Here is a 23,855-nt window from a genome sequence, read left to right on the forward strand (position 1 = left end):
TGTAGTCATACAGCACCCGGGCTACCCTTCCCGCCTCTGTGCCTGGTAAACAAGTTGATATTCTCTTTTTAGACGTAGGCTAACTCGCAGGGACGCTTGACGCGATCGAGCTGCTGACTGAAATTGCAGCAAGGGTTTGCTTAATGCAGGTAAGCAGCTTAAGGAACCAGTAGCGGGTATAGTTTAATACTGTTGTGAGCTAGAGGTTTCTAACGTCATTTATTTCTGAAATATTATAAATACCTCCTGTCAAATCGTCTATGACAAAGAATCTGTGAAGCCCTCTTTTTCGATGTTTAATGGATTTCTAACAATACCAGTTCCATTCACGATCGCTATGCGGTATATTATCATGAAGGCTGTCACGCATGTGGCACCAACTTTTAATTTCTGTCATGCGCAGAGTCGCAGGGAGCGCTTTTTTTCTATTATAAGGAACTAATAGAAAAATACTCTAGGTGACAGTACTTCCTGACAATTTCTCTGGCAGATCTCGATTCCACGCAAAGTCACATACATTTTATCTCGCTACTTCCATAACAATCGTCCGTGCAGCGCTACTTTTGCTGTTTATTTTCTCACTTGTTTGATTCTGAATTATGCCTGCTCCGCAGCCCGGTAGAAACCTTTTCCGCAAAGGGATATATTTGGTTCGTGATTAATTATCAATTTTTAAGCATCCACGAACCTAGGGTTGAAGGGTGTTTGTTTTCCATGGATCGACGGTACCAGTACAGGATGGCAACTATATCGAATGACCATGCATACTGGAACGATATGAGATGTCCGCTGTGCTTCAAATTTGACTCGTGTTCCTTTAAAGTATCAGAAAGCTACAAGCAGAGTTCGCCCACAAAGAAATAAGAGTCAAGCATTTGATACAAGTATGATATGTTGATCTAAATACGATTCAACTAATCGTTGTCAGTGTTGTACTGGCAATAATATTCCAGCATTTGTCAAACATGACAACAATAACCATCCATGAATCAGCCCTCCATACCCTTATTCTCTATTGTAACCTGCTTCATGTCAGAGGACATCCACAGCATCGCAGACAAAAACCCGTGTCACTTCAAGCTTCACAAGAAAATCTGGTATCCTCTCGCCGTCTCCTTTGGATGCGAAAGAAGTATTGAAAGGCAAGCAATAATCTGTATATGGTTCGTCCTTGTCAGAATAAGCTGAAGTATTAAGGCAGCTACATGCATATCCGCCTGACGTATTTCGAGCTTATATATGGATGCGTTCGCACAACATTTAATCATTTTGGTCCATGCAGTTCTCGTCCTTTCAGATCGCTTTCGTAAAGCACAGTTTTTGGACTTAGACACGCACACTGAAACATTGATTCACCCCAAAAATGGATTACATGCTGCGGATTATATTGATTTCCGCTTCACTTTCTTTCCTTCGTCATTTTTTTTCCATTGATGAAGACTATGAGCTTCTTGAAACTATATCTGCCATATTTCTATCTATTGGAATAGCTCTATATCCCGCGTTATTGATTGTAGCATTAAAGAAGGCTAAAAAAGTTGAAGAAAAAGTCACAGAAGAGGAAGATCGTGAAATGCATTCTTTACAAGGATGACAGTAGGGGTAAGTCTTGAAAAGTATGAGATGTCGAACAAGCTCTGACTTTCTTCTAGTTGGGAAAAAGCGACGTATGGATCCAGAAGACGACGCAAAACATAAAAGGCAAAAGAAAGATGGCCAAGCTGCACGCCACGCGGCAAATGCCAACAGCAATGCTGGATCTATATGTGCCTCTTGTGGTCAAGGTGGACACTCAAACTCAGCGTCAACAAAGCCAAACATAAAAGAGCGCATTATTGAAAGTTTGGCAAAGATCATGAGCGTTTCACACCAGAATACCAAATGCAATTGAAAAATGCAATCACCCAGAAGTCTTCTTGGCTCGGCCAGGCGATGCTGAGGGCCAGTGTCGTCGTAAATGGCTATTTTATTTCGCATAGTCAGAATAGCATCCCGACGTACATATTTGGACAAAACTTCTGGTATTCCGTGTGCCAGCTCATCCTACGCTTACCTGTATCGAACACAAATACAAAGTTCCCAAGCAGTTTCTCCGGAGAACACGGATTCTGGGCTTCGTTCTCGGCTCTCCATCCAGATATTCGATATCCATTGAATGTCACAGGTTACAGTGACATCCTTTCCGCTGCCTGCAAGGAATTAGCAACTGCGTATACAAATCACATCGTCGAAAATTTTCAACGACGGGTTGTATCGTATGTCCAGTATGAATTGGACAAGTCTGTGCCTGTAATACGCTGCGAGCTATAAAAATCGGCATTGTGGTATGCTCCAAAGAAGAGAAGCTAGAGGAGAAATCGCACTCGTGACTATCAGCGAATACAACACATCACAAGTAAGGGCACTTTATCATTTATGATGAATCACTGGTAGAATACTCAGTCTCTTTTATTCATGACGACTTTAGATTTGTCATAGCTGCATGTCAAAATCTCTGAAGATGCTGAAGACGGAGGACGGTGTTACTCACCATGGCATCCTGGATTGCCAAACCTGTGGAATGCTGTGGAATAGGGACACCAATGCCTCGAAGAATATGTACTTTATTGCAAGAAAAGTCTGGGAGGGCTTTGGTCGCCCCCAAGCCTTCTGTAGACCAAATCAATCCACCACTGCGAATGTGGGACCCGAAATGGTTTAGGTTTTTACGGTAAGCTTTGCAGTTCATCCTGGATTCTGAATATTATCAAAGTACTAATATTGAGACTGCTTCTCTTTAGATGATTCTGTAAGTAAAAACGGATACAAGCCTGTAGTACCTGGAATTTTTACTGATTGATATCGGGTTGGCATTGTTTGGAGCAACTGCGCTACATGGCAAATTTGAACCAATATGGCAAGAATATTTATTAATTGTATTCCACTAGTTTAAATTTGCCTTGTTTGTGGTGCAATTTTATGCTCCAAACGACAACTGTTTTAAAAATACAGTAAACCAACAAAAGAAATAAAATTCCGCCGCTGAGAAAGAAAAGTATAGATGGTCATCTTTTTTTAATCGTGCACAGATAGAAGAAACACAGGAAGCAGGAAGCAAGCCATAAAACTACAACAAAAGCAGAAAGAAAAACACACAAGGGAGAAAGAGAGAGAGGTAACGTGGGATATATAGGGGAGAAAAAAAAGAAGAGAAGGGAAAAGAAAAATCACACAATATTTTTGCGAGGATGCAGATTGGACAGGTTACTAGATTGTACAACAAGGTAATTGCTGGTCCACATACACACACACATACGTACAGTATACATGTTTTCATGCGGGGATTGGGGATTTTACATAACACCTTGCCAGTTGGCAAAGGAGCCTTGGTTGAGCTTATTATTGTCTTGAGCGTCGGCTATTTGCTTTGCGTCGTGTTGGATAGGATGATGATGGTAGGACCACTGCAGACTGCTTGGCGATGCGGGCGATGAAGCGCTGTTGCCATTATTGTTGTTTCCGTTGTTGTTGCCGCTAGTGTTGCCAGTTGTTGCCGGTGACCCAGGTTGCGGCGATGCTATGCCAGCAGCAGCGGCTGCGGCTGCAGCAGCGACTGCATTGTTGAAATGATCTTGTTGAGTTTGATTGTATGCAAACTGGGTACCATCAGGCCGACGGTCGGGCACGGTGAGCAAGCGAGGGGTATATTGACTGTGCTGCGAATGCTGATGAGCAATGGTATCATTCGTGCTCCAGCTCATAGAGCTGGTGGGTGAAGACGATGGAGGCGTGAGCAGCGGCTGCTGTTGCTGCTGTTGCTGTTGTGGTTGCTGTTGATTATGTGGTTGTTGTTGCTGGTGCTGCTGATGTGCTTGTTGTTGTTGCTGCTGCTGAGGCTGCTGCTGAATGGCTCCGGATGGAGTAGTCGGTGAATGTGGGTATAAAGCAGCTGGGTGTCTGGCTGCAAACGACTGCTGGATATCGTTCATGCCATTTGCAGCGTGTGTCGGACAAGGCGCGGATCCGTAGCCGTATGCAGTGTAGTTGTAGGGATTGTTTCCCGTGGCCGCAGCGACAGCGTACATGGAAGATGCTGAGCCTGGCACTGGTGTTGTTGGTTCCATACCACGATGATCTTGCTGCTGAGCTGGGCAGTGTGCTTGATGGGCGTGGTGGTGGTGATGATGGTGAGGCATAACGTTGCCAATACACATATCGTAATGCGCGTTGTAAGGCCCGCTGTGCCCTCTTGACATGCCAGCAGGTCTTTGCATTGGATGCGCGTGGTAGTGGCGGTTCACGTTGTAATGCTGGTTAGGTGCTGCTGCAGCTGCAGATTGTGGATAGTAGCATCTAGCAGCAACGGTAGCAGCAGACTTCGCTGTGGCAGATACATCGGCGGATAACGATCGACCATCGCGGAATCTTCGGTTTTGCATATGCTGTGTAGAGACGACTTCGGGTCGGTAAGGGGACGGCGCCGGATCACTTCCGGAGCGACTGCTTCGGCCACGCATGGCCATGGACTGCCTGTTACGTTGTTCGTTCTCGGCTGCATTGTAGTCAATAGTCCAGTAAGATCCCTTTCCGGGCTCGTTGATGGGTCGTGGAACGCGGACAAAGCTTTTGTTGAGGGAAAGATTGTGGCGAATAGAATTCTGCAATTTTTTACGCCCATTTAGATTAGTCCCAATTGACCCAAAATTTTTTCAGAAAAAAATAAAACAAACCTTCCAACCCGTGCCAGCAGTGCCGTAGTAAGGGTAGTGCTCAATTACCCATTGGTAAATCTCGCTTAAAGTCAGCTTTTTATGCTCGCTGTTCTCAATGGCGTATTTGATAAGGGTAGCGTAAGAATAAGGTGGTTTGCCTTCTGTGTTCTTTTCCACATGCATATCTCTCGTGGAAGGCAACCGAGCTTTTCTAGATTTCCCTAGAGAGCCTGAGGGTGAAGGAGTAGGCTGGCCGAGGCTTTGATGGTACAGCATTTGCATGGCTTCTCTCTGGGACGAGGTGGTGCTGCTGGAGACCGAGTCTAGTTGCATCCAGGATGAGCTATCGCCAGAAATAGAGCGGCGAGAGTGGAGACTGTCCTCCGGCTGCAGATGACTCAGGATCCCTTGCTGTTCGAAATCATCCGGCTTCAATTGTGGTTGCGGCGTCGCTGGAGCAGCAGCGGCATCTGTTGAGGATGTTGAAACAGTAAGCGCAGTGTTGATAGGCGGGAGCTGGTTGCTATAAGTCTGGAAGCGATTTCCAGTTTCAACGGCTTCTTGCAGAGCGTTCGCGGTCGGATCAGGAGAGCGCGGAAGTGAATGCCCGTTCGATGAAGCAAGATGCATAGCGGGATGTGCTACGCCAGAGCCGATGGTGTTAAAATCCTTCATGGTGTACAGCAACGTATCCGCCATATATTACCGTATTGGCAACAGTTGAAAGGGATTGAAGAGAGAAAGAAAAAAGAGACAACTAGCAAAAAACTTGGTTTTCTTGTTTAAATGAGATGGGGGATTAAAGCCAAGTTTGGGGGTTGGGTGGTAAGTATAGGCTTACTCGGTCAGGTGGAAAGCCATTGTCCAAGACAGCTAGACTCAAAAGCTGGACAGCACAAGAAAACCCCCATCCGCCTCCGTCGTTTCCGACCCCCCTTTGCTCCCCCTCCCCTCTCTCAACTCCCCTTTACTGTTTGAAATCCTGTATAGAAACTCGCCTGATGGATGCAGCAATTGCAGTTTATTTCCTTGGCGTTGCATCATTTTCCACTTTATCGTGGTGGCCGGCAGGCAAGGGACTTGCAGAAAGGAGCACTTACTTTGCTTCTAGTCTCAATCGAAGCAGAATACGTGTGGCAAAACAATAACTTTAGATATCTTTTTTTGGCGCGGACACGCACATATACACGCGCAATAGAATCAGGTTTTTGCACTTATTTCTCAGCATGCCCATCTGCCCCCAAGAAACGACAATCGGGATTTCCGGCCGGAATCCAGTTCCGGAGTGGTCTTTTTTGGCAACTCACCCAAAATAAAAACAGGTTGCCACACAAATGTTAGCAAAGAGCCCTTGCATGTCCTCTCATTGCGATATCATCAAACAAGATCGGGGTTGCGTTGCTGCTGCAAATAAGCTTTGATCCATGAAATCAAATGCAAGAGAGAATATTCTGTAGGTAACAGGTTCTACAAGACCAACAAGTTCACCACGAGCAAACAAAAACCTGATTTGTTCGTTTCTTAGATGATCATCGGTTCCAAGGTACCGAACAGGCCATTGGCAGGGCATTATCCAGGAGCTTGGGTGGCGGCACCCACATGCACACAGCGCGTTTTTCCTTGCAACTCGGAATATCCGTTTTCCACTCGCTGGCTCCACAATCTGTGACATGACCAGAATCTCCCTCTCTCCTTCCTCACTCTCTCTTTATCTCGCTGGAATTGACACTGGTCACCAGATATTTATGTTGTTGCTGCAATGATGTTTAGGAACGTCTGTTCTCTTCGTCACTTTCGTCTGTCTCGAATTGTTGCCGAGATAAATACAAGAAGCACACATATAAAAAGCAAGAGGAGATCTTCAAGCTTGGGTGGAGTGCAGCGAACCGGTATCCAAATATAGCTACAACGCCATTGAGAGTTTTGTGAAATGTGTTTCATGTTTGGTGTACCCAAGAATGGTCAAATGAATTACGCCATGTTGCTGTTACCCAAACATTGCAAAACAGACCGACCGACCAAGCAACTGCAGATCCGAGGTCCTTTCTTTTCTGCGTGGCAACAAAATAAAACGTTTTACCCCCTGTCTCACACCGTAATAGCAAGATCTGCTTTTATGTGTGTGCTTGTTTCAATGCACATGGCACCTCTTTCCCTCCGCACATCATCCCCTCTCATTACTCACTGGCAAAAAGCAAGCAAGAGAGGAGAAGGAGAAGAGAAAGGCACGCGAAAATCGGGGGTTGCTTGCCCCGCCCTTTGCAAGCTCGAAACGAGTTTCCGACAGGATAGTCAAGAGGCCCTTGTGGCGCATTCTCTTTTTCGATAGTGCTGAAAATGAAACGCCTTGTCTGCACGATGGAGCCGCCTTTGTCCTGCATGCTGAACCAATTTGGGGGGAGGAGGTCTCTAGTTTTCTCAGCAAGAAAGAAAAAAGATAACCATGGACTTGGCCCGGGCGCATGATCAATGGTTGGCTGAGTACCACCGTCCCTCTGTTGTTTCCTTGGCTTTTCTCTCTTTTTTTGCCCACCAGGATGGTGTAGACTTCTCCTCCTCCTCCTCTGCTGCCGTTGCTCTGCATGTGATGGAAAAGCAAAAGTAGTTTTTTCTCATGTGCTACATATAACATTGAAGGCATATGCCACTGGCGCATACATAGCACACACACAAAATTAGCACCATGCTTCCGTATGACAAACATTATATGCGGTGCGCGCATTCTTTGTATGTGTGTGTAGATGTGTGTATGTTGTGGGCGAGGCGCGGGGGGATCGCCGTATTCGCTGAATGACATACAGGTGGTCAGTGCGATGAAAAACATTCGCTCCATATGTTTTGACTCTTTTGTTGATATTTTTCGACTTTTATTGTTTTCGCAATCTTCAATATTTACTGCTTTGACTGCTGTTGCGAGTCCTGACCAGGGGGAGGCATAAGCGGTTGACCCTACATTAGCAATACGCGAGTGCGGCTCGTTCGTTAGCAAAGTGGGAGTGTTTCTTTTTTTTGGGCACACGCGCACACTTACAGATGTTGCCTGGGTCATCAAGTCCCACACGGTCATCTTCATTTCCTTCATCTTTGCCTTTTGCTCTTCGATTTCTCTCTTCATTTCTTCCTGTTGGCGTTTCATTTGATCCTGCTCAGCAGCAAAAGCCTCGCGAACGTGCTTGCGCATTTGCTCTAAATAGGTAGGAGGGGGACCTTCTGGCTGACCTGCGCCGCTGCTCAGCAACGAGCCAAGGTTGCGCTTCTTGGGCTTATTCTTTTGCTCCTCCTCCCACTGCTTGATATGCAGCTCTTTCATTGCTTTCTCTCTTTTAGCCCATTCGATCGGAATGGACTTGCCTTCGAAACTTTGTAACACAGGTCTGACATCGTCGGGGTTGGTCAATGCAACAGCTACGTATCATGATAATGTTAAACCATCGCAACAGCAACAACAAACATACGGTGGTATGATCCTCTACCTTCTAAGAATGGAATGTATTCCAAAAGACCTTTATCGTTGGGATCACCCGTGAAGGGACGCAAAGCGATGCCATTCTCTGGTTGCAAAGAGAAAGCATCAGGGTTGGAGTCCATAATGATAACTTTGCTCAAATCACGGTTCAAGTGAGACAAATCCTTGATGTATTTGCCATCGACGTAGCGTGTTGATTCACGGAAAAGCTTGTACATGGCATAGTTGTAAGGATCAAGGGATTCCAGAATAGGGATGGCATTCTACAATGTTGCATTTAGCAAAGCTGCTATGTAGCCATTCTTGCTCTAGGTGAACCGTACCATGGAAGTCTGGGAGGTGAAAATTACAATTTCGTAGAACTGGGACAAGTAGGCCAGGAAATAGTCGACACCAGGTCGCTTGGCATGGCGCCAGCCGTGTTCTCTCTACAGATACATATTTTAAGCGTCTTGCATAATCACTGCGAGACTTCTAGAGTCAACTTACATCCCAGGTAGAATGTACAAGAGTGTCGTCCAAGTTGATAACCAAAGTGTAAGGTCTGCGGTAAGGTTCTGGCAAAGGATCGGGAAGCAGCTTATCCCACATGGGTTCGTGAAGTTTCTGTGGGTAACTAATGAGCACATATTTGATGGGATAGCAATCCTGCTTTCTTCCCTTTTACCTTTTTAAACTCTTCGTAACGGTCGATACAGCGGTGATATGAGGCCAAGAAAGCATTCTCTTCTACGTACTATATATTGCGTAGAGTAGACCCTCCATATTAATATATACGGTCGCCTTTCTTTGTTTGTCGTTCCAATCACCTTGTCTTCTCGACCGTCATCGAATGGTCGTCCTTGGGGAAGCAGCACGATCTAGAGTCAATCGCCTGAATTCGCAGCTGTTGTTGCACGCAAACCTACCGTAATAAAAGAGACCACCGAGCACGGCACCAGTGACAGCACCTGCACCTACGGCGTAGGCCTTCCAATGACCGTCTCCCTCGCCGGCAGCCTTGGCTGGCCTCTTGTCGCCCTTGGGAAGCGTTGCTTTGCTCTTGACGCCAGTCTTTTGAGCAAGTGCTTCTTCGGCGAGTTTGTGCACTTCCGCGCTCGTTTTGTCGGAATGCGTGCTGGAGTAGCTTCGTCGAATGACACCCGTCGATCGTCTACTGGCGAATCTCGCGGCTGCAGAACGGAACATTTTCTTCTTCTTTCTATAAAATGTCTATCCGCGAAACTTTGCTACTCGCGTGAATTTCTTTCTCATCCCTGCCCGCTTTCTCGAGAGTCCGCCTGCCTGCTTAGACTGTGGCTTGTTCACTTAGTACTGGCATTAACACAGTCGCTATCAGATAGAACTTTAGTCAAATAGAACTATACATATGTAATAATTAAGTTTACCGCTTAGACTTTGATAAATATCTAAGGTCTTTATATTGTCTAGCTAAAGTGTAAGAACTTAGCTCCAGTAGGGCGAAGCGAAGGAGCGTGTCATCCAGCTTGTCCTATACCATCGCACCGCCTTCCACGTATATTGGGCGCATTCATATGTAGTACTAAGATGAATGGCACGTCCTGAAGCCGGTACCAGTAGTGGATTGCCCATAGCTCTTATCTTTCAAGTCCATATCATATCTCCCAGTGCTCTGATATTCTGTCTCATTTTACTGCTTATTTTATATATCAAGTTCCATACTTCCTAGCTATGAGGATATTGTGATAAGATGGTTGGATAGAGTGTGTTTCCAACATATATGGCCAAGTGGAGTGGAGTGCTCCAGGTAATACTTCCACGGGAAGCACTTAAATCACTGGGGCATACATAATGTAAATGGCTTGGGCATTAATGATCGATAGAGGGACCCCAGTTTCTTTGATGGTACTTGGAGTTGAGTACGTAACTACAGTAGCAAATAAATTGATGATTATTGCCGCATATAGAATACAAACAATCGAACTGGATCCGCGTTCGACCGACGTAGATATTTTTAAACAATGAAGCAGCTTGCAAGCCCTTCTCTTCTGCACGTTAGAAGCTTTTACGGAGAAAAAGCACCGCTTTATTCTTAGGAGCATTTGCCCTTTCCGTGCGAAGGAGCGCGGGTGTTGCCGACAGCAGTATAGTATTGTAACACTCAAACATCCAATCAGAATAGATCAACTTGACATTTACGTTTCCAGATGCCAAGCATGCATCGTAAGACTTCACCTGTTGACGTGTGACGTGATCTCCTACATAACGCGAGTCCCTGTCGTAGATGTCCGTTGTTCTGCAAACGGAATATCTGGATCTTCCATGCCATTGAATCACTATGTAGTCCGACAATTTTGTTCGACGGAACAGGTTCACTTGATTTCCTAAGTGATCTTTCCTTGATGGTTTGAAGCACACGGAGTTTTTCAGGATGGAGGCTGGTTGTACATGGTTGAGGTGCACTCCGCTAGATAACACTTTGTCTGACGCTTGTCCTTGTACAAAGTGAGACTCGATACCTGGCTGATTTTATCAGCACACGGAAAAATATGTCGGTGACCTGCTTAGAATACTAACTAGCTGCGTGCAAGGTCACATTTCCGTCCGTTTGCCCATCTACAAGCAACGAGATATGAAGGCGGATTAGCACGGAAACTTTGCCTTACGTAAGTCGAAGCAGGTGGCCGCAGGGTTAGGTATCTCACGGAAAACAAGAGCCTGTGCTAGCAAGGTTTCACGTGAGCGTGAAAGAAGGAGAAAGGGCACTTTGAGACGGCGCAAAGAAATCATTCGACGAGGTCAATACTGGCTTGTAGTAATTATTCAGTGCCCCTTCCAACGGCAGTGGTGATTGGTTCAATGTTGAGAAGAATATGAGTGTACGACGAGTACAGTACAGGGTGCTAGAAGAAGAAGCCCAAGCAAGAGATGTGTAGATGGAAAGGAGAGTATGTCTTCGAAGCACCCAAACGGGGAATTCGGAGCCAATCCCAACAAGTCAAATTTTCCGGGGCTACAGCAAGATTCTAGAGGGACCTCACGCATGACGTTTGCTCGTTTTGGAGAGTGTGGGGAAATTGAGACAGATTCCCCCGCACGCAGAAAATTCTCCATCCAGATCCCAATCGATCCAAACGGGGCAATTTTTGCGCGCGCGGGAAACCATTTGATTAAACAGTATATAAATATCATGATCGACTTTCATCTTCTTCTTGTTACTTGTTCTCCTTCTTCTTCTCCTTCTTCTTTTATATTCCACATTAACGAGGAACGACCATGGCGCCCATTGTCGTCGCAAAAGATTCTGGCAAGGGAGATCCAAGCATCAAATCTGATGCAGGACTCTTGCTATATGTGTAAGTTACCTGTCTTGCATGCATACAAGCACATGTCTGACCGATCCATTTAGCAACACTGCCTTCGCCGCCATGGGCGGTCTCTTGTTTGGCTGTGAGTTTTAATCAGATATTCTATCTTCGGATCGAAGCGAGCAAAGATGCTTACCGCTATGCTTCATAGACGATTTCGGTGTCACCAGTGGTGTCATGGCAATGCAGCCATTTGCCGAGTATTTTGCGCCATTAACTCCAGCCTTCAAGGTAAGATCGAAAAGCAGTGGCAACAGTAACCATAGCTAACATTCGTCTTTTATTTCAGGGCGCATTGAACTCTCTGATGGGTACCGGTGCTGTGTTTGGATGCTTGATCGCTGGTTGGATGTCTGATCGATGGGGTCGACGTGACAGTATTGCGATTTCAGCTTTAGTTTTCATCGTCGGCGGTGTTCTCCAGTGTGCATCGCAGAACATCGAAATGCAACTTATCGGCCGTTTCATCTCTGGTCTTTCCGTGGGCGCCTGCTCCGTCCTCTGTAAGTTTGCATATCATCAGTTTACGTAATGTATCACAGACTGAAACTTTGTATGAAATCCAGCTCCCATGTACAACGCAGAATTGGCTCCAAAGGAAATCCGTGGTCGCCTTGTTGGTTTCCAGCAGCTCATGATCGATATCGGCATGTTGATATCCGGCTGGCTCGACTATGGCACAAACAACATTACCAACGACTGGTCCTGGCGTATCCCTTACCTTGTCCAGATTATTCCCGCAATCGTCCTCGCTACCGCTCCCTTCTTCTTGCCTCGTTCCCCACGTTGGTTGGTTGAAAAGGGTCGCTACGAGGAAGCTCATCGTGTGTTGGCACGTATCCACGGCAAGGGCAACATGCAGCATGCCTACGTGCTTCAGGAACTTCAGGAAATTAAAGATAACGTCGAACTTGAAAACAACATTGCTGTCACCAACTACTGGACTATGCTTGCTGACCGCAAAAACTCTCGTATTCTTTGGATCGGTTGCTCCATCGCCGTCTTCCAGCAGCTCACCGGTGCCAACGTCATCATGTACTATGCTCCTCTCATGTTCCAGCAGGCCGGTCTCAAGGGCTCACTCTCACTGCTTGCCAACGGTGTCAACTGTAAGTTTTTAAACCACTTATGCCGAGTAATAATTGAAGCCCGGTACTAATTCTAAATTGGCAAAAATAATAGATGCTGTCATGGTCATATTCTGTTTGCCTGGTTTGTGGCTCGTCGACAAGCTTGGCCGCATCAAGCTCATGATTATCGGTTCCACCGGCATGTGCATCGGTTTCATCCTCATGGCTGGTCTCTATGGTGGTTGTGGTTACGTCGAATGGTCTGAGGCAGACCTTAGTCATGTTATCAACATGAGCGAGCATCCCGAAGCAGCCAATGCAGTCATTGCGTTTATCTTTATTTTTGTCGCTTTCTACGGTACCACTTGGTCACCTGTTGCTTGGATCTACATTGCAGAAATGTTCCCTCTCAGAATCCGTAGCAAGGGCTTCGCTTTTGCCTCTGCTCTGTTGTGGTGCGCAAACATCCTTGTCGGCCAGGTCACACCTGTCTTGATGGACAAGATCACCTGGGGTACCTATCTCGTCTATGCAGCTATTGGTATTATCATGTTGGTCTGGATTATCCTCTTTGCTCCTGAGACCAAGGGTCTCTCTCTCGAAGAGCTCGAAGTTATCTTCAAAGGTCCCATCATCGTTACCAAGCTTGACTACGAAGGTTACCTTACAGCCCACCGTGAAGAAATTGAACGTGCCCGCGCCGAAGTCGACGCTGCCGCGGCAGGCAAGAAAGTTAACGAAATTGGAGCTGAAGAAAAGGCTGTTGCCTAAACTTCCTGCTCTATCTCTTCTCTGCTGTGCGCTTTAGTTTAGCCTTTTTTAAACTTCTTCCGTTCTCTTTATACTTTCAACCATTCCCTCTCCTCCTCTTACTACAATTGTATTCCTTTTTTAACGTCCTCCTCCCCTTCTATGTACTCTTTTGTATAGTCTTCACTTTCGTGCTGGTTGCGAACTCTTCTTTTTCTTTTTTTCCCATTCATCGATATACCTCTGATAAATTGGAATCAATCATAATAATTATTCCAGGCACCACCAATAAAATATTCGACCAAAAGTAAAAAACACAAGTAGATCGTGATATTGAATGCTTCAACAATGTGTATTTAAACGATGAAAATTGTTTAAGCAATGGTAACTTCAACCTAGATGTGATCAAATTATACATCAGCATTTGCATTGGATCTTTCAAGAACTGTTTTTACTTTACCTCAACACCGGGTTCGATGGAAATGGAAGTGATCTGCTTGACGATTTCAGAGGGGGAGTGCAAATCGATCAAGCGCTTGTGGATTCTCATTTCGAACTTGTCAAAGGTCTCGGAACCGTTACCGCAAGGAGACTTGCGGGTGGTAATGCGGAGGACCTTGGTGGGCAAGCGAACGGGACCCTTGACCTTGAGCTGCTTGTCCTTGGCACGCTGGATCAAGTCGGCGCTGACTAGATTTGATCATCTTTAGCGTTTCACGTTTGGATAAATATCGCCCTCAAATCCACGACATTCATACCCTTCTCCAAGTTCTTAACGTTGCGGGAGGTCAAGGTGATACGGATACGGTGGATCCTTTGTGAAGAAAGAAAAAACAAATTTCGTTAAGCCCTTCATTCCACGAGACCAGCGCGGTCACCGCAAAAAAGTTACTTACTTGACGGGGGCTTGTTCTTCCAAACCGGGCTTCTGCGCAGACTTGAGCTAGACATCAGCAGGAACGAGCTTGAGCCATTTGCGAGCACATTGTGTGAACATTAAACATTACGTACAGCAGCAGACATGGTCAATGAGAAAAAAAGAGAGGGAGTTCAATTGCTCAGAGCCTGAGTGCGATTAATACCCAAATCGAAAAACTTTTCCCCAAAGCCACCCAAATCTGGTAACAGGATGGACAAAGCCGACGACCCTTTGACCTGCAAATACAAATTTGTTATCCGGACACGCAAGAGTGAAAATAATTTATCAATGTCTTGAGATAACAATTGGTATATGTGATTTCTGTTACATTCATGGATCTAAAGATAATTCAAAAGCCAAAAGAACATCAAAGTTTCAAAATGCTCGTTTACACTCGCATGCCGTAAACCGTGCTTTTCCGTAGGATATACTTGCAGGTAGTGCGGCTTGTTGTGTTTAACTAGATTGGAAACCAACAGCTCTGTGTTTGTAAAATGTACATTTTCATCAATAAGGCCGTGCGCTATAAGCAGTCGATGCTCGCTTTTAGGTAATGCAAGCTTTCGGGTCAGTATGTAACGAAAGTAAACGATCGCATGTACATTACCTATCGGGAAACCTATCTATCCAATTCAAAACGCTGCTATCATTGTATAATTTCGAGTTTTCTGATGGAAGACCCATGTACCGCTCGGTGTATGCAGAATTATAAAGCTCCCACTGTGTCACAGGAGCTCCAGCAATTGCAATCTTGAACACATCCGGCCGTTGCGCTAAACCCATGAGGCTCAAATATCCACCGTAGGACCAGCCAGTAATTGCCACTCTTGCCATATCAACAACGCTTTCAAGTCTATTGTCTGCTGTAGGCTCCGCCCCAATCTTCGCATCATGGATATATTGCAATCCTGATACTTGATCTTCAATCTCAACCAGGCCCAGTCGCCCGCTGATGTATGACTCAAACTCAAGTCCACGATCGCTGGAACCTCGTCCGTCGATGACCACAACAGCGAAGCCAAAATAGATAGACATGAGATAGCGCTGGATCCGTGGCACTTTGTACTCGTTGGTAACCATTTGCGTCTTGGGTCCCCCGTAGATATGCAGTATCGTCGGGTAACTATGTCCTGGTTGATAGTTTCTTGGTTTATACAGGTATCCATATAGCTCAACGCCTAAGCAAGTAAACGGATTCCGTCAAGATGAAGGATAATTCGACCGTAAAATATATTACCATGAATGTTTGTGAATGAAAATATTTCTCCTCTGTGCAGCGTTGGCTGCAGCTTTGCATTCCTTGTTTCTCCTGACTCTATGGCCGCTGTCAATGAAAGGTTGGACAGTGGTGATACAGACGGATTGGAACTGGCAAGTAGCTGATAGGCATACACGTTGTAAGTCTGATCTGCTGGAGGATCTTGTGCCAAGTCGATATCTAAACCGGTAGTAGATATGGGGAAGAGAAGTGTAGATTTATCGCTAGCGACGCGCGGAAGTCGAGAGTTGGTGTGAAATTCAAGATACCGAATAGCGATACATGGAGGATGGTGTAAATTCGAAAAGCAATCGATAACAATATTCGCAGACGAGTCTACTGTCGCCATATGACTGAATCCAAGGTCTGTTAGCCGTTCAATGCTGGTAACGTCCTCGCCGCCAAAATGCACAACGTAAAGATGAAGCTCGACAGGGGTATCTTTCTTTGCCATTAAGTACACCAGTTGCCTTTCCTCATCGACGTAGATAGGATAATCACTGATGCACCATTCACCAAAAGTTAGCTGTCTCCGCCGAATTGCTCCATCCACTTTATCCTTGGTCACCAGGTACAAATGCCGATAACCAGATAATTCAGAGCTCCAAATAAACTCCAGTTTTCCACTTTTGCTTGGCTTCTTGAGAAAATAATATGCATCCGAAACGTTGACCCATGCATGTGAAGTCTCCTCCCAAAGAACTTCGATTGGAACATGATCGTTGTTGTCGTCCTCAGTTTTATCGACAGTGAACTGCATCGTCAATATGCGAATAACCATACTTTTCTTTTGGTCCCTTGATAAAATCTGCACCCATATGCTTGCAGCTATAAATATCAGCAAAGTGTATCACACTTAAAATTAAGATACGCTAACCTTTCTCCATCCGGAAGCCATCCAAATCGAGGAATATATTCAACCCAAGGAAATTGCTTGCTGAGAGAGTTATTCCATAGTTTCTTGATCAGTACGATATTCTCTTGCACAGGGCCAAACTCCACAATGCATAATTCGCTTCTTGCGTTTGCTCGACCAGCACGAGGATACCGCATACTCTCCCCACTGGAGCTTTTCAATATAGAGGGTTTTGTAATCAAGATCGTATCCACGGAGTCCTCTGATGTCTCCGAATACAAGATCCTATTCTTTCCATCGTGTGTGGGTGGGCCCCAATAGTAGCCTGTATATCTATGGAATTCTTCCTAGTGCTCAGAGAATCGTAAGAACAACTAGAGATAATCTGCTTTTCAGACTACTGGTATTACCTGCATGACATACTCCGCAGTACCACAGCTGAGGTTTGGACCTTCGGTCTGCGAGGCGCAATTTGTCAATTGAATTTCGTATCCATCGAGCGTAGACACCCATATATCTCTATCCCGTATAAACGCTATTAAATCGTTATCTTTTCCACCCAGTTTTGGATCCAGCCGCACACATCGCTTCGATGGATTCCGTTGGATGGAAGGTGTAGCCGTGTTGCTGATAGTCTTTTGTGGAGAGCACTTGTCCGTATGTAAAGTTTGAGAAGACGGTGACGATGATGGCGAGGAAGGTAGAAATTCAGGTGATGGAAAATATGTTTGGCTGCGCGGCGGAGGCCGCTGAGGCACCAATGTAGGAATCTAGTCAGTACTAAGGGATTAGTCCGTGCTGCTTCTATGTCACATATAACCTTTTAGCTTGCCTTCCCGGATCTGCTGCAATACACCGCATCGTTGTATGTAAGCATGACAATGTCGTCGCAACATTGATATTGCGTTACGCCTTGGATAGGTTGTGTTGTCGCCGTCATCCGCTGCTTCTTTTCGTATGCAGGTGTTCCATCACTGACAACAGTATCCTCCCCCGCAGTAATATACTCGTCAAAAACTGCCTTCCATTGGAGAACCGGTTGCTGTGACAACCATGATATGTATTTGCAGCACTCGCAAGTAATCTTATCTTCAACTTGACGCAGTGCAAATTAGCATTGAATCCGAATATTTTGAAGTAATAAATTGCTCACATAATTCACTGCTTGTTTCTTCTCTGTTCAAGTTGTCAAGATAGGAGACTTGATACAGTGTTAACTGACGACTTAGGCATCCGTCACAATTGTAGCTGTTGGCCAAAAAGTAGATCTGTTGTTTTCGCGCGTCAATGTGAAAATCTTTAATCACTGCGAAAGATAGAGAGGAGGAGGCAGCTTGATTGGAGGTTCTAAAGGCTCTAACTTGACTTCGAATTTGATCCCAAGTGTAGTTCTTGGGCATGCCAGGTTGTGGAGGAAAACAGCGGAGCAATGCAGCGTGCTCTAGCTGCTTGTAATCCCGCACCCAATAAACCTCGCCTTGCTCCTTTCCAACAGTATGGATCAGTTCCAAGCTACGTTCAATCCATTACTGTATGGAAGTAACAATTCCATCACTGTCAACTGATCACTTATTTTCATACAGCGATTACAATGCAGGCCCGATTGCAGATTTACCGTCGTCGACTGCCGCTTCGTATGCTCCTTTGCCATCAACGGGACAAAATACTACGAAGTGCCAGCTAATGCAAGCTGTACCACCCGTTGGCCCGAATAGCTCGTATACACCATTTCCGACAGATTACGGAGGTCGATACTCGGGGATGTATGCAAGCACCGGGTTCTATATAGTGTCCATAATGTAGCGTTTGGTGAATAGGTGCGTATTTTAATGGGTAAGGTTTTTTCAGTTGCATATGAAATTAATTTGTCTCGGTCTTTTAGATCGAATCCGCAGGTTAATGTTGGAGCTGTCGACCTCTCATGTGCAGTGGTCGTAGTGGATGCTCGACGGTATGATCTTCCTATGTATATCTATGCCTCAATTCGAAAAGCTGGCAGGTTACTCGACTCGGGAAGCTGGTGGATGAACCTGTTGCTTTCTTCAAGCGCCTCACAGGCGAGTGGCGATTGGATCTCGGAGAAGGTACACGGACAATGATGAAGCATACCGCGTCAAGAACCACATAATTCAAGGCAAGAAGTCGCAATGTAGCATTATCAATTATCGCAAATTAGGATAGGTACTGCCATTTACACTAATTCATCATCGGCGTTCTAACTGACGGTTCAGCAGCCATTTGTAAATTTGTTGACGATTATATCCATTTCTCGGACATCAGAGAAAATTGACTATTCTGTCGGTATTCTCGCTGACCCTGTTGAGCAGCCAAATGCTATCATCCGCAATATGGAAGGTAAGATAAATGCCACTGAACTATTCACAGTCTCTTTTCTTACGAACGCCATAGATGGGACTTACATGACGAACTATCAGAACGTGGTAATGCCCTCTAGCATGTCATCCAGTTAGTCCTTAGAAATATCAACCACTCAGAAGGCACCTACGGTTCTATCTTTGCAATGCCATACGCAAATGATAGCGTTCTCGGCAACAAAATTGCGACACTGGTAAAAACCGGTTTCGCGCACCCTCTGGAGGACCACCTAGCTCTGCGACAGAGACGGATGAATGTCAGGAAATCAACACGATAATTCGTGAAGCTCATTGTGACAATGCAAATTACAGACGTATTTAGAAGGAAAAGCAACTGCAGGAATGGCGGATTTTGTGCATGTTGTGACCATCAAGGGCATAAGTTTAACTGCGCATATGCAGTAAAGAAGATATTGGGCTACGAGGCGGAGGATCTCGAGAGAAAATCGATTAAAACCATCTGCCATCCATCTGACGTCACGACAATCCTGCGAGAGCTGAAACAACCGTCCAATGATAACGAGCAAATGAATTTCATATATCGCGCAAGAAAACGAAGACAAAGGCTATATCCGGATGGAATGATACGAGAAATTGCACAGCAGGGATGGAAAAGGTTGGAAATACATTGTACTTTCCCGTCGAGAACGACCAGTTTATGGATTATCAAAGATGGCAGTCGCGCTTCGACAGCAACTGCGCAACGAATCGTCAGATAAATCAGCAGCGATTGACCACGAATTTTGGTGCATATTGAACACGGATGGATTATGCAAGCTGTTCATGCTCAAATACTTTTGGTTATGCACCCAGAAGCGTTGCAGGTGTCTCCCTGTATCAATTAACAAAGAGCAATCGAGCAACAGAGCTTATGCGGGTGTTAGCAGAAACAAAAGCGGGCAAAGTTGTATATCTAGAGCATGTCTTGATGATAAACGCTGGCATCGAGATCAAGGTCACATCTACGTTTTATCCAGAGGTGATGATGTTGACAATGGATGAGCGATCATCATATATTCTGATGCAACCAAGGATACCAAACGAAGAAGGTGTGGAAAACTGTGACTAAGAACCTATCTTACCATCCATGGAACTGGATATAAGAAGAAAATGACAAGGATGAATTGTACGAGGCAAACTTGGATTCACAGTCTCTCAAAAACCATTATTGAAGCTGGCTAATGCGAACGAAAAGATCATACCCGAGCTAAGCACTTTGCTTGTATCAAATTGGCAATATGAAATCCATCAATTCTGGATAACAAACAAGAAACTACGAGATGAACTTTAGTTGCTCCAGAAGAAAAAGAAATTAACACTTTGGCCACATGATGTTAATGAAGCATTCAATGTGGTAAAATATCTTGCGAAACGGGATGTACCGTGCATTCGGATCCATTATGTGCTGACCACCTGAGAAGATTACATGGCTGTAGCAGTTTTTTGCGGATGATCCGAAAGCAAAGCCCACTCAGTGTAATAGCCGCTTTTTGCGTAGACAACAGACACAATCGAATTAGGGAAAGCAACCAACGATAGTTTCCTGACTCTCATGCTTTTAATCGATCACCACTATTTTGCATATCACCTCGCATATCATCACCGCATGCTACATAGCAGTTACTACGTCTCTTCAAATGTACATCGACTTCCATACATTTACTTTACGATATCTTTGGTCACATTTGTTTGCTTTTACTAAAAGTTCGCAGCCACGGCAACGGGTTTGCTCGGAGCTGTCACCGTGATGCCGATATTTCCATCTTTAGAAATGATTTTGGGAGCGGGAGGGAGTGTTACTCCTGAAATGAAAATGCAGCATTCCAGAACTTCCACTTTGTTCATCCATCGATCCATCCATCAGTAATGGCATCCATCGGCGTAAGTACAGTGCATCTATCTATAATACATGACATCTGGACTCATAAGCTGCGTGAATTATTCAGACTATCAAGTCGTACCCTGACAACCCGCGCGTTGCTCGCGCCAAGATCGCCGTAAGTGGACTGATATTTGCGTGCCATTGAGAGAAGATGCTAATTGTCATCGTTCGGCTATATTCTAGGCTGCCTACAGCGGTGTCTCTGTCGACGTCGAAGGCTTCGATTTTGCCAAGGACAAGACTCCCGAATTCTTGGCTAAGTTCCCCTTGGGCAAGATCCCTGTCTTCGCCAGCCCCAGCGTCGATCTCTTCGAGTCCAGTGCCATCGCCTACTACGCCGCTGCTCAGCAAGAAAACTCCCCTCTTTTGGGCTCTAATGCTGTTGAGAAGGCACTTATCATGCAGTGGATCCTTTTCACCGAGAACGAAATCAACGCTAACATTGCTGGTTGGTTGTACCCCTTGATGGGTTTCATGCCCTACATGAAGCCCAACGTTGATGCCGCCGTTGAGCGAGTCAAGCGTGCCATGGATGCCCTCAACAAGGTCTTGTTGACCAAGACCTACCTCGTTGGTGAGGACATTACCTTGGCCGATATCTGCCTTGTCACCTCTCTTGTATGGCCCTACAAGCTCATCTTTGACAAGGAATTCCGCAACCAATACAAGAACGTCACCCGTTACTACCTCACCGTCGTCAACAAGAAGCACTTCAAGGAAGCTCTTGGTGACGTTATCCTCTGCGAGACTCCCTTGAAGTACACTCCTCCCAAGAAGGAGAAGAAGGAAAAGAAGGAAGAGCCGAAGAAGGAGGCTCCCAAGAAGGAGGAGAAGCCTGCTGAAGAAGCCAAGCCTGCACCCAAGCCCAAGTCCAAGTTGGACTTGCTTCCCCCCAGCAACTTTAAGTTGGATGACTGGAAGCGCCAATACAGCAACAACGACACCGATGTTGCCATGAAGTGGTTCTGGGAGAACTTTGGTAAGAGTTTGAAGCTTCTTAAATCCATCGGATGTTGATCTGACGTCGTGTTTTCTGTAGATCCTGAGGGCTTCAGCATCTGGCGCGTCGACTACAAATACAACGACGAGTTGACTCTTGTCTTCATGTCCAACAACCTCATTGGCGGTTTCTTCGCCCGTCTTGAACTTGCTCGCAAGTACGCTTTCGCCAGCATGGTCGTAACCGGCACCAACAACAACAATGCCATCTCTGGTTACTTTATCGTTCGTGGTCAGGAGATCCCCGAGGAAGTTTCCTACGCCGCTGATTTCGAATCCTACAACTTCACCAAGGTCGAGCCTTCCCAATACGAAGAGAAGAAGGATGAGATCTACAAGTACATGGCCTGGGAGGTCGATGGTTTCGCTGATGGCAAGATTTTCAAGTAAACTATTACAAGAGCATCAAAGCAGTAAAAATAAAATTACTCTGTTTGTTACAATCGATCCGCGAGAAGCATCGAAATGATCATCAAGATATTTATTACACTGTTTTGCTTGTTGACCATTGCAACAGGAAACCAGGTTTCCGTACAAATTCCATCGCGTCCTGGATACGCGAGTTCCGTAATATGAAGAGTATCCCTTGTCTAATCACAGTTTTTAATGTTCTGGGGTAGTGGAAAGGAAATGAAGTAATCATGCTTCTGTCATTGAATATGAGAGTTCTTTTGCAATATGAAAACTTGTGCTTTAATACTCTTTCATTCTGGAAAATACCAAGGCGAAATTCCGGGCTGTTCTGGGTTTGGTAGCTGAACTTGGATTCTACCGCAAACAGCTGGTCCTTTATTAATTAATGGGTACTATTTCAGACTGGCAATTAGTGGCCTTTGTGGCAATTAATGGCCAGTTGTAGGTAACTGGTTTCTACCCAATAAGAACGGTTTTTTGAGCTGCCAATGAAGTGACGTATTCCTGAGAGGCCGACGATTATCACCATTGCAAGCTCGGAGACAGGGGTCTTGCCCTGTGGGCATAAATCTTCACATTCTTCTCGACAAAGGTCTTAGCAACGCGTTCACTTCCACCATGCCCCGTACGTCTGCACATCTAGCCATTGGCGCCCGTGTCTCTGTTAAACCACACTTTTTGAACTCGACGCCTATTATACAAGCTCTGCGCACTGTTGTCGTCCTTGACGGGCCTGGCATTAAGCTCATGGGTAACATTGTAGCCGAATCAAGTCTCTATGGACGTGCAACTTGGTCCGTTAAGCTCTATCAGCTACCAGATCAACTGCTGTCTCTCCTCGGAAGCAGCCTACGCTTCGAAGGAGGACGTCCCGCAGCTCGTTCGGCACCTCGCAGTGCAACTTCCAGACAAGAAAGTGTGCAAGATGAGACCATTGACCTAATGGAGGATGCTTTGTTTGTCCCCGGAGAGTTTGGTCCAGGCGATAATGAGGAGGAGGAAATGGACCATTGTTGGCGTGAAGGCGAGGTCACTGTGGACGTCCGGAGCGCTAGTCCAGCAGAAGCGTACAGAGGCCACTGTATACTTCACCTAGCAGCTAATGAGTTCGCTTCTGCTACAGAGTACTTTTTGCGTTTCATCCCTGAGACGCACATCCAAGAAGTAGTGCTTCCGGCGATCAATGAGCATGCAGCCAGCATCAGAGCCCCATCTAAGCCTATTACCTATGCAGAGTACCTCATATGCATCGCTCTGTTCGTTATCATGACTGCAGTTCGAGTGGAGGATCATGACATCTACTGGCATAGGGATGAATTCCCAAATCTGTTGGCAATCAATTTTGGTAACTATATGCCAATCGAGCGTTTCAAGTTTATAACGAAGATGCACGTTTTCTGTCGCCCTGACGCTGCCCAGTAAGCAAAACTTATTCTAAGATTGTTAAGGAACTTGCAAACATTATGGAATTAATCGTAATATGCACCAACAAGATCCCCTCTATCAAATTTGTGGATTGCTCAGGGCATACAATGCTAATTTGCAGGATGCCTTGACGCCTGATGGTTCCTTATGCGTGGATGAGAGCATGAATCAGTGGCTCGGTAAAGGGATGCCAAAACATTAAGTCCCTAGAAAGCCGCGCTCTGTTGGACAGGAGTAAAAGACTGTCGCAGGCACGACCACATGCTGTATCATCCAGCTCGATTTCAGTGGCGATACAGTACTTCAAGAGTTTGATGATCGATATAGTCATAAGAACATTGCGTTCGTCTGTCCCCTACAACTATGATGGTAACTTTTCCTCTAAGTAAGCACCAGTTGCACCAGTTGCAACTACGCACGG

At 45.6% G+C, this 23,855-nt stretch overlaps 10 protein-coding genes across 10 annotated transcripts; 5 read left to right on the forward strand and 5 right to left on the reverse strand.

Moving 5' to 3' along the window:
• Positions 1-1,900: 1,900 nt before the first annotated feature.
• On the reverse strand, positions 1,901-2,853 carry VTP01DRAFT_3227 (uncharacterized protein; the record flags this gene model as incomplete). Its single annotated transcript, XM_069381775.1, has 5 exons — positions 1,901-1,961; positions 2,054-2,189; positions 2,246-2,345; positions 2,531-2,736; positions 2,820-2,853. 5 exons carry the CDS (start codon positions 2,851-2,853, stop codon positions 1,901-1,903), a joined length of 537 nt encoding a protein of 178 aa, XP_069236874.1.
• Positions 2,854-3,332: 479 nt separating this feature from the next.
• On the reverse strand, positions 3,333-5,366 carry VTP01DRAFT_3228 (uncharacterized protein; the record flags this gene model as incomplete). Its single annotated transcript, XM_069381776.1, has 2 exons — positions 3,333-4,637; positions 4,710-5,366. The coding sequence occupies 2 exons, from the start codon at positions 5,364-5,366 to the stop codon at positions 3,333-3,335; spliced, it is 1,962 nt and encodes a 653-aa protein (XP_069236875.1).
• Positions 5,367-7,583: 2,217 nt separating this feature from the next.
• VTP01DRAFT_3229 (uncharacterized protein) lies at positions 7,584-9,345 on the reverse strand (the record flags this gene model as incomplete). Its single annotated transcript, XM_069381777.1, has 8 exons — positions 7,584-7,640; positions 7,723-8,096; positions 8,165-8,420; positions 8,481-8,585; positions 8,647-8,763; positions 8,825-8,893; positions 8,967-8,998; positions 9,066-9,345. The coding sequence occupies 8 exons, from the start codon at positions 9,343-9,345 to the stop codon at positions 7,584-7,586; spliced, it is 1,290 nt and encodes a 429-aa protein (XP_069236876.1).
• A 2,049-nt stretch (positions 9,346-11,394) lies between these two features.
• On the forward strand, positions 11,395-13,327 carry VTP01DRAFT_3230 (uncharacterized protein; the record flags this gene model as incomplete). Its single annotated transcript, XM_069381779.1, has 6 exons — positions 11,395-11,474; positions 11,528-11,568; positions 11,638-11,717; positions 11,776-11,989; positions 12,053-12,595; positions 12,669-13,327. The coding sequence occupies 6 exons, from the start codon at positions 11,395-11,397 to the stop codon at positions 13,325-13,327; spliced, it is 1,617 nt and encodes a 538-aa protein (XP_069236877.1).
• Positions 13,328-13,680: 353 nt separating this feature from the next.
• Positions 13,681-14,329, reverse strand: VTP01DRAFT_3231 (40S ribosomal protein uS10; the record flags this gene model as incomplete). Its single annotated transcript, XM_069381780.1, has 5 exons — positions 13,681-13,701; positions 13,767-13,996; positions 14,065-14,120; positions 14,203-14,249; positions 14,318-14,329. 5 exons carry the CDS (start codon positions 14,327-14,329, stop codon positions 13,681-13,683), a joined length of 366 nt encoding a protein of 121 aa, XP_069236878.1.
• A 234-nt stretch (positions 14,330-14,563) lies between these two features.
• VTP01DRAFT_3232 (uncharacterized protein) lies at positions 14,564-17,739 on the reverse strand (the record flags this gene model as incomplete). The annotated part of the gene is made up of 7 exons (XM_069381781.1): positions 14,564-14,768; positions 14,833-15,403; positions 15,463-16,304; positions 16,361-16,686; positions 16,750-17,109; positions 17,172-17,434; positions 17,493-17,739. 7 exons carry the CDS (start codon positions 17,737-17,739, stop codon positions 14,564-14,566), a joined length of 2,814 nt encoding a protein of 937 aa, XP_069236879.1.
• Positions 17,740-17,835: 96 nt separating this feature from the next.
• VTP01DRAFT_3233 (uncharacterized protein) lies at positions 17,836-18,810 on the forward strand (the record flags this gene model as incomplete). Its single annotated transcript, XM_069381782.1, has 6 exons — positions 17,836-17,870; positions 17,923-18,040; positions 18,143-18,156; positions 18,222-18,423; positions 18,571-18,694; positions 18,749-18,810. 6 exons carry the CDS (start codon positions 17,836-17,838, stop codon positions 18,808-18,810), a joined length of 555 nt encoding a protein of 184 aa, XP_069236880.1.
• Positions 18,811-19,386: 576 nt separating this feature from the next.
• On the forward strand, positions 19,387-19,783 carry VTP01DRAFT_3234 (uncharacterized protein; the record flags this gene model as incomplete). Its single annotated transcript, XM_069381783.1, has 2 exons — positions 19,387-19,534; positions 19,599-19,783. The coding sequence occupies 2 exons, from the start codon at positions 19,387-19,389 to the stop codon at positions 19,781-19,783; spliced, it is 333 nt and encodes a 110-aa protein (XP_069236881.1).
• Positions 19,784-20,580: 797 nt separating this feature from the next.
• Positions 20,581-21,985, forward strand: VTP01DRAFT_3235 (uncharacterized protein; the record flags this gene model as incomplete). Its single annotated transcript, XM_069381784.1, has 4 exons — positions 20,581-20,595; positions 20,661-20,711; positions 20,780-21,575; positions 21,636-21,985. The coding sequence occupies 4 exons, from the start codon at positions 20,581-20,583 to the stop codon at positions 21,983-21,985; spliced, it is 1,212 nt and encodes a 403-aa protein (XP_069236882.1).
• A 642-nt stretch (positions 21,986-22,627) lies between these two features.
• Positions 22,628-23,636, forward strand: VTP01DRAFT_3236 (uncharacterized protein; the record flags this gene model as incomplete). Its single annotated transcript, XM_069381785.1, has 2 exons — positions 22,628-23,427; positions 23,534-23,636. The coding sequence occupies 2 exons, from the start codon at positions 22,628-22,630 to the stop codon at positions 23,634-23,636; spliced, it is 903 nt and encodes a 300-aa protein (XP_069236883.1).
• Positions 23,637-23,855: the final 219 nt, after the last annotated feature.

The sequence above is a fragment of the Rhizomucor pusillus genome, assembly GCF_041956525.1.
Source record: "Rhizomucor pusillus strain CBS 183.67 unplaced genomic scaffold VTP01scaffold_15, whole genome shotgun sequence".
NCBI lineage: Eukaryota > Fungi > Mucoromycota > Mucoromycetes > Mucorales > Lichtheimiaceae > Rhizomucor > Rhizomucor pusillus.